Source organism: Symphodus melops (assembly GCF_947650265.1).
Source record: "Symphodus melops genome assembly, chromosome: 7".
Classification (NCBI taxonomy): Eukaryota; Metazoa; Chordata; class Actinopteri; order Labriformes; family Labridae; genus Symphodus; species Symphodus melops.
In genome coordinates, this window is record NC_136697.1 from 15,349,206 (window position 1) to 15,364,037 (window position 14,832).

The window sequence follows — 14,832 nt, forward strand, 5'->3', positions numbered from 1 at the left end:
AGTTCAGTTTTTTTTCCCCACTGCTTTTTAAAACTCGCTGTTCGAGCAGATGTGGGACACTTGTCTTTGTATGAAACCCGAGTGTGACACTTCCTCAGTAAAGATGCTGCGTCCCCATGTTCTGCAAACAGTTTGCAAGTATACTTCTACTCTCATTGATGGCAGCTTTTCTAAGATTTTCTGAGTTTAAGTCATATAGTTTGAGAGGACACAAAATACACAACTACCTGCAAAGAAACAACATCTACATATTTATAATATTCAAACTCAGTATAATACTCAGTATAATAATAATAATTATTTTTTTCCAGAGTAACAAAATCTCCATAGTCATAATTTGATAAATCTGTATGTGTGAATGTTTCTCTGTAGTTTCTATCAGTTTCATTGTCTTTAAAACTCTGTGCTCATTGACACAGTACTCCATCTAGCGGTCAGGAGGGCCTACTGCAGCCTACATCAGCAATAGCTAACAGCTGACTCCATAATGTAATAATAAAATAAACGTTTATTTATGAGTGATGAACAGCCACCTTACATCGCTTTTCACACTGTCTATTACAAAAAACGTGTCTTTCTCTCGAGATATCTTCTTTCATGTGTCGTTAATGAACTGCTAACTGGTTAGCCGCTGACGAAGCTACCTCACAGACAGATCTTTGATTAGATTCATTTGAACACATCAGCTAACCAACACGCGAGAGTTTGGTCTTTAACAGGTTGAGACAGGTTAACCATATAAATTAGTTTTGGCGTTCCGTAGTGTTCTTGAACCACCCTGAGATAAGGTAAACATCCGTGATGAAGGCACGGCGCATGCGTGGAGAAATGTGGTGCACAACCACTTTCACTAAAATTCACTTTATTAACTCGATTTTTGACAATAGCACTTACTAAAATAAAGGAAAAACTCGTGTTATTGGTACTTACGAATTCCTTGCCAACCCCAGTCCCTCTGTAATCTCTAAAAAACAGTGGTTGGAGATGACTGGCACGTCCACGTGTTGAAGTGCAGCTTTAAAGCTGTAGTGTCAGTAACCTGACAGGATCCAACCAAATCAAAACTAGTGAACAGCTCACACACCTCTGAATCCATTCATTTTGAATATCTCTGTTTGTGTCTCATTATAGAATAATAGCCCAACGACCACTTTGTGTAAAATATCAAAGGTTCATTCAATCTAAGTGTTAAAAAAGTAGCCTACAACTACTGAAACATCGGTCAACATGGATTTTTTTTTGCTGCAAAAAATAACTTCTGTCATAGAATAAGACAACAGGCTCCATGCTCTGTATGTTTAGAATCTCAGTGGTTTTTATAATACTGTAAGGAACTTACAAAAATAACCTTAAAAACACATTAACTAGTTACAGTGAGAAACTATTGTGTTATATATTTTTTAAATAGTGAGGCTTCATAGATCAGAATCAAAAGGTTCACAAAAGAAACCCTTTAATATAAAGTCAACTACCGCTTGTTTGGGGAAAAAATATGCAAAGGTTTATTTTCATAAAGTAAAAATGTGGAAAACAGTCAAAGCTGTTTAAAAAAACATATTGTACTGAACATTTTTTTTATTTTATGAATCTCTTTCAGCCCTTGCTAACATGAAAGAGAAAAATAACAAAATATGCCATCTGAATGAGGCATATTTTCTGATTATTCGATTGAGGTCGGGGGGGATGCAAAAAATCGCCTCAAGGGCTGCAAATGGCCCTCCGGCCACACTTTGGACACCCCTGGTTTAGATCATAGACTGTAGAAAGAAGATAGATAGGCTGATGTTCATTGAACACTTAATATTAAATGGAGTAGGCCTTACATGTGCTTTACACATGATATTTACAACTGGATGCAATTTTGCATTCATTTGAAATGTAGAAAGTTAATCTTTTTAATGCAGCACCTTTTCGGTTTCTTGCTGTTTGATTTTGAGGAATCCATTTCTTAATGCAAATGACTTGCAAGCAGTGGTATATTGTGACTCTACTGTGAATTTACAGTGTCTCTTGTTAATTTAAGTTATTGATTGCACATCATTGTAACCAAAACAGACCTAAGTTGCTGAAAATCTCATAAGGCTGTTCTTGTTTGTAAAAAATATATAGGCTATAGACGGATATTTTAACTAGGCCTATAAGAATCCACCTTAAAAACAAAACAACAAGGAAACATTTAAGTTACAGATGGTTACAGATGTTACAGATGGTCTCAAAATTTAATTTAAGAATATTTATATTAAGAACACGTCTTTTTTTTTTTATGGCTTGGATTTCTAATTTCACAATTTCCCAGTCACTCCGGGTTTATCTGTCAGATGTTGGAATGGATGGGCTATTTCAATAATATTGTCAGTCAGTCCCTAAGTGTGCCTCTAGATGGCGTACAAGACCAGATACTGGGGCTGGCAAAGGCCAGCAAATTTGTGTTGATTAAAACTGAGTTAGGTTTTCGATTTCTAATTGGTCTGTAAGTGACACCCTCATTGATATAGTTTTAAACGGTGAAATTCCTTTCAATAATCTTTCAAATTTCTAGCAGGGATAGCTAACCTCTGCAGCCCATCTGCAATTACATTCACATAGACAGATAAAGTCAACGTGGACGAAAGAGTGACATTTACTATAAGGCCAGCCACAGTCCTGTATAGCAAATCGAAATGACTTAAAGTAACAGGGCAGTGTCAGTAGTTCGTCTGGCCTCACACAGTGCTAAAATTGCAGAAAATGTCAAGGACAGTCCAACAGGAAAGCAGATGGAGTATCACACCAAGTTACAGATGGTCTCAAGCCTTAGTTTTCCTGTTTCTCGTATAATACTGATACAAATCATTGTTGGAGACTATTTTTGGCGTGGCTTGTCACCATTGATAGAACATTGAGACATTTTCTATAACATTTATTTGTATAAAACACAATGTTATAGTCATAGGGTCAATTTACTGCATTAGTACTTTTACTATTTAGACATAGTTCCATACTTCTTTATTAGCCAAGTAGGACTTTTACTTCAAATGAAGTAGAGTTCATATTTTGAATATGCACGTGTTAGAGAACGTAGAACGGAGCCAAAAATTCAGTGTCTTGCTTTTGGTAACGCAATGATCACAAGAAATGTAATCACTGTTTTTTAACACTAAGAATACAAATTTAGCGCACAGTGAAGTAATGTCACTTTCTCCCCTGCGGATGGCATCACATTTCTATTTTAAGAGGATTGAATGCCTGGACAATGTTGATAAACAGCTATCCAAATGTACTGATATCATAAAGAGTCATCATTTTCTCCTTATGTGTCATTAGAAAGTATGTATGTCCAAGTGCAAAGTGTTGTGAACAAGAGCAGAGATCTTGTACTGTATGATAAATTTAAAGTTAAGATTATTTGAGAAAGTTTGATTATTTGAAATCCCTGTTCCACTTCTGTATTCTTTACTTTACTGTCATACTGCTTTTCTACAGAGGCTAATCTCGCCTTGTTTCTCTGTGGACAGCCTTTTGTCTTCTGTAAATAAAGTGTCATTCTGTCAACTTAATGCATATCCCTCCCTTTCACACTCACTGAACTGTAGTTCTTTTCATAAACTTGGAAAATAAGAGCTTTAATGTATGCAGTTTTTCTCAGCCAATCCACCATTTTGGAAAAATAATCAGTTATGTCAGAAGAAGCAGAGCGCTTCAGAGTCTCTTCATCCATTTCTAATGCCACTATCGAAAGGCAGAACACGTCACGTTGCTTCGATCCAGTGGCTCAGTGAGAGAAGACACGATTTGCTCGTCATGTCAAGCTTTGGATATTTATATATTTGTATATATATTCATACTTTTAATGTCTGTTTGATGTTGATACATCCTGAAAAGAACAGAAACATAGTTCAAAGAGTTGATAGTCCAGAAAGCTGGACTATCAACACAGAGCTTCACGGAGTCAAAAGGGAAAACAGTCCATGTGAGAGAAGATGACCTGTGAGGCCTGTGGTTAATGTTTATTAGGTTTTACGCTCCGGTGTCAAAACCCTCTGTCTTGTGTTACAACAGATTTACACAGACTAAAATAGTCTAATATGTTTTAACAATTGACCACATTGACACAGTGTCCAAAGGTAAAATGATGTTCACTGGAATAATAAACATCTGTCACAATGTGTTGTTACCTGGACCCCCACAATATCACGATTAAAACATCTTTTGAACTTCCCACATTGACCTTGAAGTCAGACAGAAATGGCTACCACAGGCTGTTACATCAGGACCAAAACCTCTCGACACAAGAACAATCTCTTCACCTCAACTGTCAGCCTCATCAAAAATGTCCCTGCCCTCCCCCCAGTTGAAACAGACTCTTCGGCCCCACAGTGTAAAAAGAAATAGACATTACCTACTCAATAAAATTGAGGCAACAGATTGCCAACATTATTATTACTTTGTTAAGCCTCTGCCCGCCTCCCACACCCACGACGTAGAGCCACTGTAAATAACTTTGATGTTACTTCAATTTATCACAGTTTACAATAGTAGGCACACTAGATAAAAGAACAGAATTTGGCATTTTAAAGATTTATAATATCAGTGTAACTAATAATACAAATTTATTATTCTGTAGACTACACACAGCTGCTTAAAATATGTTTTAATGTGACATACAAAACAGGCAATACAAACTTAAAAATGATTGAAATAATGTTTGTTTTATTTATAAGGGCAATGTCAACATGAATGCTGCTACTGTCAAATTGAAAGAACAACAAATAAACAAACTGTAAGGTGACCCGAAGATTCCAGCTTAAAAAGTTTCAAGTAGTAAACAGACATAGCTTAGAGTCTGTTTTAAACTATGTAAAATATGCAATAAATGTAATTTCTTAAATTTATTTTAAATAACTGAGACTTACCAAACATTAAAACATCTGAGACGATAGAGACGGACTGGCTTTGTCGCTGTGAATATCGGGCCGTCTGGGCGAATATCAACAATTTTTGCAATACTATTGAAATTTTAGTTATTAAAAACACAGATAATAAAGCCAGATATTTGTCATTCTAATATTATATTTGAAGTCCTAGAAGTGCACTATGTAGTATGGGGAATAGGATCTTATTCATAAATTGATTGATTTTATGACTGAGCAAACAAAATAAACACATTTTCTTGAAAAATATGCATCAAAACATTTAGGCAAGCAAATGTGTTGGTCTGTTGTTACTGCGAACTATTAGACCATTAGACCTTTTAAAAAAGTCCTGGGAGCAGATTGTCATATGTTTGACTTCAGGAAAAAGAGAAGGACTCTGTTTTAGTTCGTAGCTCCTGTGTGAACTGCTAGAGTCTGGTTGTGTAGAGAGGAGAGATGACTGTCGTATGGCTTGTCACTGTTCAGCTCTGCAGCATTATTACAGTGTCGCTCTGTCAAAGAACAAAAAACTACATATTCATAATCAATCATAAATAAACAATATATACTCAAAAGCATGTGCTCATAAATATAATAATACCAATTCTCGTGTGACTTAATGTAGCAAAGAGAGACTATCGAAACACACATGGAGAGAGAAATGAAAGAGAACAGACTGACCTGTATGAAGTCCCATTGAGAGTCAGGGGTTTTTTTTCAGTAGCATGGAGACATGTTGACTGCAGGAGACTTCTTCTGGGCGATAACATCTGTCTTCTTGGAAAACCTTTGAACCAAATCAACAAGACATATCACGGTAGTTCAAGGATGACACTTGTTGAGCGTTTGTAAAACTCCAACAGCAATCTGGCAAAACAGTTAAAATTTAGATAAAGCACATTTGTATTCATTGTCCTGTGCCACAATTGTGACACATTTATTATAAATGCAGACAAGTTAAGGGAACCTCTCCAGAGCCCTCATCACGCCCCTTGGGGGCGGGGGAGGTCACCAAAACCTCTCCAGAGCTTCTTAATCAAACCTAAAGTTCAGTCACTCCAAATGTAAATCTTTGGACCTCTTGCAGCCTGGTTTCATTCCTCAGCCACATATTATTCTTCATTTGGCATTTAAAAAAAAATCTATTTCTTATCTTGGTAAATGCTTCTTATGTTCTATTTCTGCACCAATACAGAAATCCATGCAATGTTGCCTACTTGGCATTAAAAACGATTCTGACATGAGTATGTCAAATAAAGCCTTTTATTTTATAATATGAGGTTCACTTTAGGCCTGGCCTTAGGTGAGCAACAGCCTGCATACTGAAACCATCACCAAGTTGAGATCCAAAAGATGATTAATGCACAAATGACAAGTGGAAAGTCATGATGGACCCACATTGTTTTGATTTGATCAGGTAAATGGAATGCAGCCAATCATCATTTTAATTAACACCTATTTTGATGTCTCAACATTTGCTGTACAACGTTTTTACTCAGTCCAGTTAATCATTCTTATCTGTACAGTAGATACATAATAAGATATAAAAATGTCTTAACTCAGTGTTTTGCTTCATGAAATAAGGGTAGGCCTCATGCAAACAATTACTCAAATCAATTTCAGCTAGCCTACTTTATAATGAACCCCATGACCTCTATTTGCAAATAGCCTACATGAAACAGAGTCACAACAGAAAACACTGAGATCTATCTATCTTCAACCTGTTTAGCTGATTCCTCAGTCCACAGATGTACATCCTATACTGTACTTTTGACGCTGCATCATAATTATGTAATCCTCAGCAGAGCCGGCAACAGTTACAGACCAGTAACATCTGTTCATTCAACTGAGAAGCCATAAAACCAGTACAAGTGAAGCGTGTTATTCAGAGAGGGGCTGGTGTAGGAGAGAGTAGTCTGTTACCCAACAAGGTTTGCTTTTGAAGCGGATGACGCGGACATTCGGCACTGAGAAGATGCGGAGAATAATTTACCACAGATTCCTCTGCATAGTGGAAGCACTACCAGAGACCACGTGAGAGGAATATTCAATGACGGTCCCTCACAGACCCACTTCATCTCCACGGGCACTCCTCTGCTGACATGGACTCCTCCTGGACTCTCTGTTTTCTCCCACTCACGGAAGATACTCCGTCTGAATGTAACCTCTGATCTTCTACCGTCACTTCTTCTTTTCTGTTCTTTTTCTTTTCTTTTTCTTCTTCTTCTCTCCTCCACTAATCGATCACTCAGTGGAGGGGTATGGCTTGGCCGTGCATCAGCAGAGTATGCTGCCTCTCTCGCTTCTGGAACCAGTTCGACAAATCGGACTTGTCTGTCCCGCTCACCATCCAGAACTACTCGGACATCACCGACCAGGAGGTGCGGTCCGTCACCAAACAGGTCTCCGCCTCGGAGCGCGCGCCTGGGAATAACTACTCCATCCCGGACCCGCGTGTCGCCACCGGCTCCCCTCACGCGCCCGCGGATGGAACTGGGACCAGGGGATCTTTCAGGGCACGGAAGGAGCCCAGTTACAAACCCCGGGAGGACTACCACCCACCCGGAGTGCCTTTCACCAGTGTCACCCAGTACAAGCAGGATTTCAAACCATGGCCAATTCCTCGGAAAGAGAACTTCCCGTGGATTAGTAATGGGGGCAGCAGGGCGGACAGTGTTTCGGACAGCCTTGGGAACAGTTACCACCCTGGGGAGAGAGAGGAGAGGGGTAGGGAGCAGAGATTGGGGGAGCAGCAGGGGAAGGAGGAGAGAAAAACCAGCTCCTACAGGTAGGACATGTTATTCCCTTGACCTGCTTCAGGCAGGACCCCCCAGGCCTGTTTGGAAACTGAAGCCCACTTTAACACCCTATAAACTGCATTTTATTCACAGTTAATTGACTTTTAAGGGTAACCCAGAAAGCCTTAGATTCATCAATAATTCTCCCACATTTTATGTTCATGGGCTGAAGTGTGAATATTTTATTTGGGTTTGAAGTGTGATGTTTCTCTAGCTTGTTGGCTTGTGACCCATTTAAAAGATATCATGATGACTTAAAATCCTCTGCCATAAAGGTCCCTATAAAAAAAAAACAATCCAATCAATTGAGGAGTGATGCTCCTTTCTCAAATCTGTTCATGTGGATAGTTTTCAGGGGCCAGAAGAAGAAACTGTCGTGGTGGTTTAGTAAAAATAGAAAACTGAAAAAAATCGATTTGACCCCCTTTAGAACCTCTTAAAGCAACGACTTGATGATGTACAAAAAAAGATGGATTTAACAACGTTAAACACCAGTATTCAACCTTAACATAAGCCCTATAGGTCAAAAGACTCATCGGTTCAAAAACATGTCTGATACATCCTTTTAGCCTGTGCTGAATAGTCCACCTGTCAGCCCATTGATGCATCTCTTTTCCCTTAGGCAAGAGTACAGGCCATGGACAGGTGTGAAACCGGCCAAAAGTGCGAGGAAAAACCCTCCCGCTCAATACTCCAGCCCTGGCACAGAGGCCACCGAGGTTCCACGTGAGACCAGCTACCAGGCTGCCTACAGCGGGGAGCTGCACAGCAGGAACACAGGGCTGCATCAGGGGGAGCACATCATCCCGTCTGCTAGCACAAATATACAACCTGCTGCTGTCCCCCCTCCTATACCTGCGGCCCTGGGGGTTGGCAGTTCACAGACCCCCGCCAACCTCCAGCAGAACATCCTGCCTGAGAGGACTGAGCTCGGCCTGATGACCAAAGGAGAGGTGAGAAGAGGCAGAAGCATTGTTTTCCCCAGAGGAGCCTTGTTTTGCATGTTACCATAGCTGTGGGTTCAGTGAGTTCACTGTAAGAGCTACAGGTTTAAACTGCAGCTCGCTCCTCGTTAAACTCATTCTCACTCGTCTCCCCCGTGGGCCTGTTGCTGTTGAGGCGTCTCGGAGACCAGATACAGCATTGTGTCCCTAAGCAGCTCAAAGTGACCCAGCTGTTTGAAACAGGCCGTGTTCTGTGTTAGATAACACACTGCTGGTGCTACACTCATCACTCTGACCTGAATACAGCAGGCTTGACGAGAGCACAAAAGGAAACGGGTAACTCGTTCAAACATGCTTTACTGAGAACAGAACAAACAAGGAGACAAACATATTGATGTCGTTCTTGTTATGTCGTAGGTTTTTTGGCTTTGCTGAAATAATTGATGACTTATCATCTTTTCTGTTCATCATCATTCATTCAGAGAAGGAGGAGATTAACTCCGATATAACACAATAACACACTTAGAGTATCCTAAAATCTTTCGCACAGATATCTCCATGTACACTAAAATCTCCAAATACTCCTGCATACTTTACTTTATTTGACTTTGAGTATAGCATTAACAAATGATTTTCTATATATATAATGCATTTCTATTAAAAGCAGCTTGATGTGACCCTTTTTTGTGTTGTTGCATTAAAAATCAGTCATGCGCTCCACCGTCAAAGAAGCATCTCGGTTAAAAAAGAGCTTTCTGAAATCGTCTTGAAACAGTTTGTAAAAAAGACGAGACAGACTGTGCAGAACACTGAAAAGAACAAGAAACTACTTATTAATTTGTAATTTGTCTCCCAGGTCGAGATGTCAGGGCTAAAAGTTTTTTCTTTCCAAACACAGAAACAAAAAAACTGTATAACCTATCATTCATTATATCAAAGACATGTGACAGGGCTTTTCATTTATTTTAATGCCAAGCATATCAAATTAAAGTTTCCATCATAAGCTTAAGGGGCAAATTTACAACAGATGAAGAATTACCTTATTCTTCAAAGCTCTGTGTTCTGTCCCAGATTAATAATGAGATGAAGACGTACCCTCAAAGGGCGAGCTGCACAGTGTGACTGAAACAGTGCTGGTGGCAACAAAGTGACAGGATTTACTCAGGAAGCTGAGAACTTGTCGATTCGGTCAGGTTGTTCCTGATTAATGTGGGGATAACGTCTGGGTGAGGGGACAACACCTTTCCTCTGTCTCGTCCCTGGTCTCTGATGCTCCGGTCAGACTATGTATGACAGAAGGTGAGGCTGTTTTTTGGGAATCGCCGGAGGTTAAGTGCCATCCCTCGTCCCCGCCCACAGCCCCTCTGTACCATCTGCCAGTGGAGAGCTGGGCTAAAGCCGAAGCTAGGCCAGGTCAGACTCGTTTTGAACACTGCGTAGCAACAGCTGCCCTGCTAAATCTCTGTCTGAAAGGTAGCCGGGAAGGTTAAAGAATGGGTTTTTGTGTGTATGTGAAAAGCTACATTAACAGGGTTGTAGCTGACATAGAGGATACTGAGATCCTGTGTAATTCAGCCTAAGGGAATTTCGGGAAAGTTCCAGCATTAGTCAGACTAATACTCCAATTAAACTAGTTTTTGATAATAAATAATAATAAAAATTGAAATCTCTCAGAGGACTTCGGACTAACAATATCAATTCAATTTTAACTTCAATTTTATGTGTTAACATTTTAAAGGGCAAGTGGACCTTGACTTATAACATTTAAAATGTCATTACAGTCCTGCAACTTCAGAGGTTTTGGAAAAAGGGTTTGAGAAAAATCACCTTTTGGCTATATGCATAATGGTCTGCTCCACGAGGTCATTGTGTTTCCTGTGTGACTGTGATGGAAGCCAAAGTGGGAGATGGAAGTCAGTGGCGGGACACTGAGTCTATTAATACCTCTGGCCCAGTTGGAGTGACAGTTCATGGCACATTAAGACGGGGATGCTCACTGCCATCCATATTTACACACCTTCGTGTTGATGGTGCAGTTTTTCTTTTAGCTGTTCTGCAATCTGGAAGTGTGACACACACCAACATGGCAGCAAATCAAGTCAATCTTAGATAATCCACCTCGGGCACTCTCCTCCTACTCACTGCCAACTCACGACTGACTCACCAGCCCCCCTGCAGAGGTGTCTGACCGAGTATTACACATCCCACTCCTGCATGCCTTACACTTGGAGGGCCCTGGCACTATCCTGGTATTTGTCTTTGAGGGTATTCTCAGTTTGTGCTGTGAAGCACCAGAAACTGTGTCGACAATGTTGCATCCTCATTTGGTGCAGAGCGTCTGTATCTATTCATTAAAAGATTTAACGCTTAAGTCCCAAATAAGCTGCTGAAATCAAAATCTGCTGTTGATGATAAAGGAGTCTAGCCGGCATGAAATTCTCATTATTACTCAAATCAATCTGCCAAATTGTGTGCCCTCTCCCCTCCACCACCACCTCCTCTGAGAGATAAAAATCTATCTGAGCAGACAAGAGATGTCTCTGATTGTATGACACGCAGCGATTAGAATATGCTGAGAGAACACGCTGTGTGTTCTTGAACTCGTTCAACTTTGAAAACCTGATTCAAAACATTCTGGTGAGAGATTATTTCAAAAGCCGTCAGGTGAGAGAATGAACGTATGTTAAACCTGAAGCCCAGTGCGAGGCAAAAAAGTAATAATCCGGAGTGTGTGTCCGGGATGAAGGGGGGGAAAAAAACTGCTGAACGAGGAACACATTCAGCATGCAGAGAAAAAAAAAAAACCTCAGTAGGAATCTCTTATAATGGCAAATTTTGGGTTGTTTTTATAGCTGGCTTAGAGGCAGCAGCCCTCCTGAGGAATGAGATTGTGCTGTGGAAGCTGATGGGTAGGCCTGCTTAACTGCTGAACACAATGTATAACTGTGCGTGCCTTTAAAGGAGTCACACAGACGCACAGTGGAGGGATGTAGTAGATTTAAACTGCACATAAAGGATAGAAAGCCTGCAGGGACAGTGCAGCTTAAAATGAACTTTTCTTTCTTTCTCCATCATCCCTCGTCTCTTTTTTTTTTACCCAGGGGCAGAAAGCCAGTTGCCACCTGAAGCCGGGAAAGACAAACATAGAGAGAGAAATTACAACAAGAAATAAACAACAACTTTAAAGCAACAAAGAGATTTAAGAAGACCATAAAAAAGATGCAAAATCATTAAAAAGATGCCAAAAGACTATAAAGGGACATTTAATGGCTATGAAGAGGAACTAAATATGCAGAAAAGTGAATACAGATACAGAGAATGGCTCTACAGACACTAAAGGATGTACAAACTGAAAGCACAGAACAAAAGGGAAGAAAGGATTGTAGGTAATATCAATGTGGTCACTTCTTTAAAACTGTCCCCTCTCAAAAGTTTCTCTACCGACCCTGTCGTTTCCTCTTATTCACTTCATCCTTTTGTTTTTCTCCGTTTCCCCATTTTACACCCCCCCCCCCCTCCCCCCTCCCCTTTATTTCCCAACATTACCCAGGGCAGGCTTTCTATCAATATTTCTCCCCCATTTTTCTCTCACTTGGACCTCTTCCCGTTTCCCACGCCGGCCTTCACTACAGAAAGAAAGAAACCTGTGCCAAGTTGGCAGGAGTCAGGCAGAGGAGAGGATTGTATTAAGAGCAAAGACGGAGGAATACAGTCGAGGCAAAGGAGACAAAGAGAGGGTGCAAAGATGAAGAGAGCGGAATGAAATACACTGTGTGATAGAGAATCAGAGTGAAGTGGGGGAGGGTTTGATGGATTATCTGTTAAAGTGTGATGTGATGTTGCACCGGGTTGCAGTCTTCTTTGGCACAAATCTAATTTAGGAAAGAGGCAGACCTGGAGGAGGGAGGGGGGGGGGGGGGGACAACATGTTCTGCCTTCCCTGCCACCCACAGGTGCTGAACAGTCACATCTAAAGTGCTGCTATAGGACAGCGAAGCGTCTCTCTCTCTGCGCAGACCTTTTTGCTCTGATTGTATAATGACATCTTCCAAACTTCACATTTGTTCTAGAGAGCTGAAATTGCCTCGAATGAAGGTTCGTTCAAAACTTCTTTATGAAATGAATATTTTGAAAACGATGAACCACATGCACGCACAATACACAGGAATAGATACAAGGAAACATCTTCATAGAATTATTGTATATTACTTCAACAGTCTGACACTAAATGGAGCGACATTGTTCTTATTATCCACACTGCTGCTAAGAGGGCCGAGCCATGAGGCTGCTGCTCTGTCATTCCAATGTTCTGATATGAAACACAACATCAGAACCTTGAGTTTGACGGTGCTTTTTTATCAGCTCGTCTTTAAGGAAATACAGTACATTAGGAATAAAACAATGAGAAACAACAGGTTATCACATGTCAGTTTATTGAATCAATCATTTGATCCAACAGAAACAGTCCTGGAACTCCATTGGATCTGGACTGTTGCCTACTCTCGCTAACCATTGGCTACTTTAAATGTGTGATACATATCCACATGTTATGACTCTGTTGATGACAGCTTTGGTCGCCTGTCTTCTGAGGTATCAGCTCGTTCAATCAACACACAAGACCTGCTGCAATGTTAAGAAACAGAATCAAGAAAGCACGGTGGAGGCAAGTCTAAGTGATGATGTAATACATATTGACACTGATGGAAGGCCCGTTATCCAATCAGATCGTCTGCCTGACTCTAGCTGTTGAATAAATGTATGAATATCATCATATAATAATCAACACTAATCCACAAACTCTCTTTGCAGGATGCAGTAAAAGTGAGATCCATCTACGTGAAAAGTTTTAAATGGATAAAAACTTTAAGGGAAATCACTTTTTTTTTTTTTAAATAGCCATGTTCTTCTTTAACGTTGTTAGACAGATTTGTGTCCAGGCTGACAATGAAATTGCACAAATATGGTAAACCCACTGTTATACTACATTATTACACTATTCCTGTTTAGAGAATGGGTTTGATTTCATAGTCTTGATTTGGGTTAGAGTAGGTGAGGTGGACGCCGCTAGTGAGTAGTTCATGAATGTCTTCTCATAGTTACAGATCTTTCATTTACTGGCTAAAAGCTTTGATAGATTCTGGCCAGACTTTGAGAAGATCAGCCGTCAGCAGAGCAGCGCTATGCAGGAAATAACACCAGAGTCCTGTCTGCTGGCACTCAGACGGCAGCCCTGATTCTTCCTGACGGCATAGCCTGAACAGTCTCTTCTGATTTCATGGTTCTAGTGAGGACACACGCTGCTGCTCGAGCAGATTTAATCTCTGGGATCTATCAATAGTTGTCCTTATACCTGACTCTCTCTCTCTCTCTCTCTCTCTCAGGAACATCTGGTAAGGACCAAGCTCACTCCGAATCCCTCTGCCATATTTCAAGGTGGATCCAGGGTCTTCAACATCTGACACGTTCCCAACCCTTCTACTTTCATTCTTCTTCTTTTTTTCAGTTTTAAACAGAATCAACGGGGATGATTTGAGTCCATTCCAACACAAGAATCTATGCAAGAGAAAGTAACCTGAAGCCTGCAGAGCTGCAGTGTGCAGACAGACAACCCCTCCTTTACCTTCCTGTCCCTGTTGCTTTTGAAATTAACATGCATGTAACAAAACAAAAACACTGGCTGCTGTGTTTGTATGTGAGAGTTTGTGTGTGTGCACCTGCTGATTTGTCCTTTTGTTGTACAGTCTTCTTTGTTTATGAGTGATACGGATGGTCATCAAACGCTCCCATGTAGACCCTTGGTGTTGCTAGAAAATCTGCTTGAAAATATGTTATTTTATTGGTATTTATTAGTTGGCCTTTTTTTGAGAAAGTGTCATTAAATTTATCATTTTGTAAATCTATTGTTAAAGAAGAACGGCAAGTAAACAAACTGTAATTGAAAAAAATAAAAGAATGTAAAGGTCACTTTCTATTAGATGTCTCTGGGCTCCTTTTTCTTTGTTTTACACTGTTTGAGGTCAATCAGATGATTGTATGAATGAAGTGGGACGGCTATAGACCTGCATCTTACAAATAATGTAAACGTGCTCTTGTGTTTACGGTGAGAAGGCAGACTCGGAGGGTAGAACAAGCACCTCGCTGTCGCAGTGTTACCCTCCTGGGGGAGGGGTTACTGCCCTTTGTGATGTCATAAAGGGA

At 40.4% G+C, this 14,832-nt stretch overlaps 2 protein-coding genes across 4 annotated transcripts in view; one reads left to right on the forward strand and one right to left on the reverse strand.

Moving 5' to 3' along the window:
• The window catches only part of ece2a (endothelin converting enzyme 2a), a 72,194-nt gene extending 65,224 nt beyond the window's left edge, over window positions 1–6,970 (reverse strand). The window contains exons 1-2 of one of the 3 annotated variants that reach the window (XM_079347646.1): window positions 6,886–6,970; window positions 5,574–5,679 (exon numbers count right to left, since the gene is read on the reverse strand). The gene's annotated coding sequence lies outside the window, so the exon portion shown is untranslated. Of the gene's footprint in view, window positions 235–930; window positions 1,196–5,573; window positions 5,680–6,885 lie in introns of those variants that run through there. The other 2 variants (XM_079347645.1, XM_079347647.1) reach the window with 2 other exon arrangements.
• A 178-nt stretch (window positions 6,971–7,148) lies between these two features.
• Window positions 7,149–14,602, forward strand: map6d1 (MAP6 domain containing 1). The gene is made up of 3 exons (XM_079347644.1): window positions 7,149–7,680; window positions 8,313–8,643; window positions 14,016–14,602. The coding sequence occupies exons 1-3, from the start codon at window positions 7,154–7,156 to the stop codon at window positions 14,091–14,093; spliced, it is 936 nt and encodes a 311-aa protein (XP_079203770.1). The 5' UTR covers window positions 7,149–7,153; the 3' UTR covers window positions 14,094–14,602.
• Window positions 14,603–14,832: the final 230 nt, after the last annotated feature.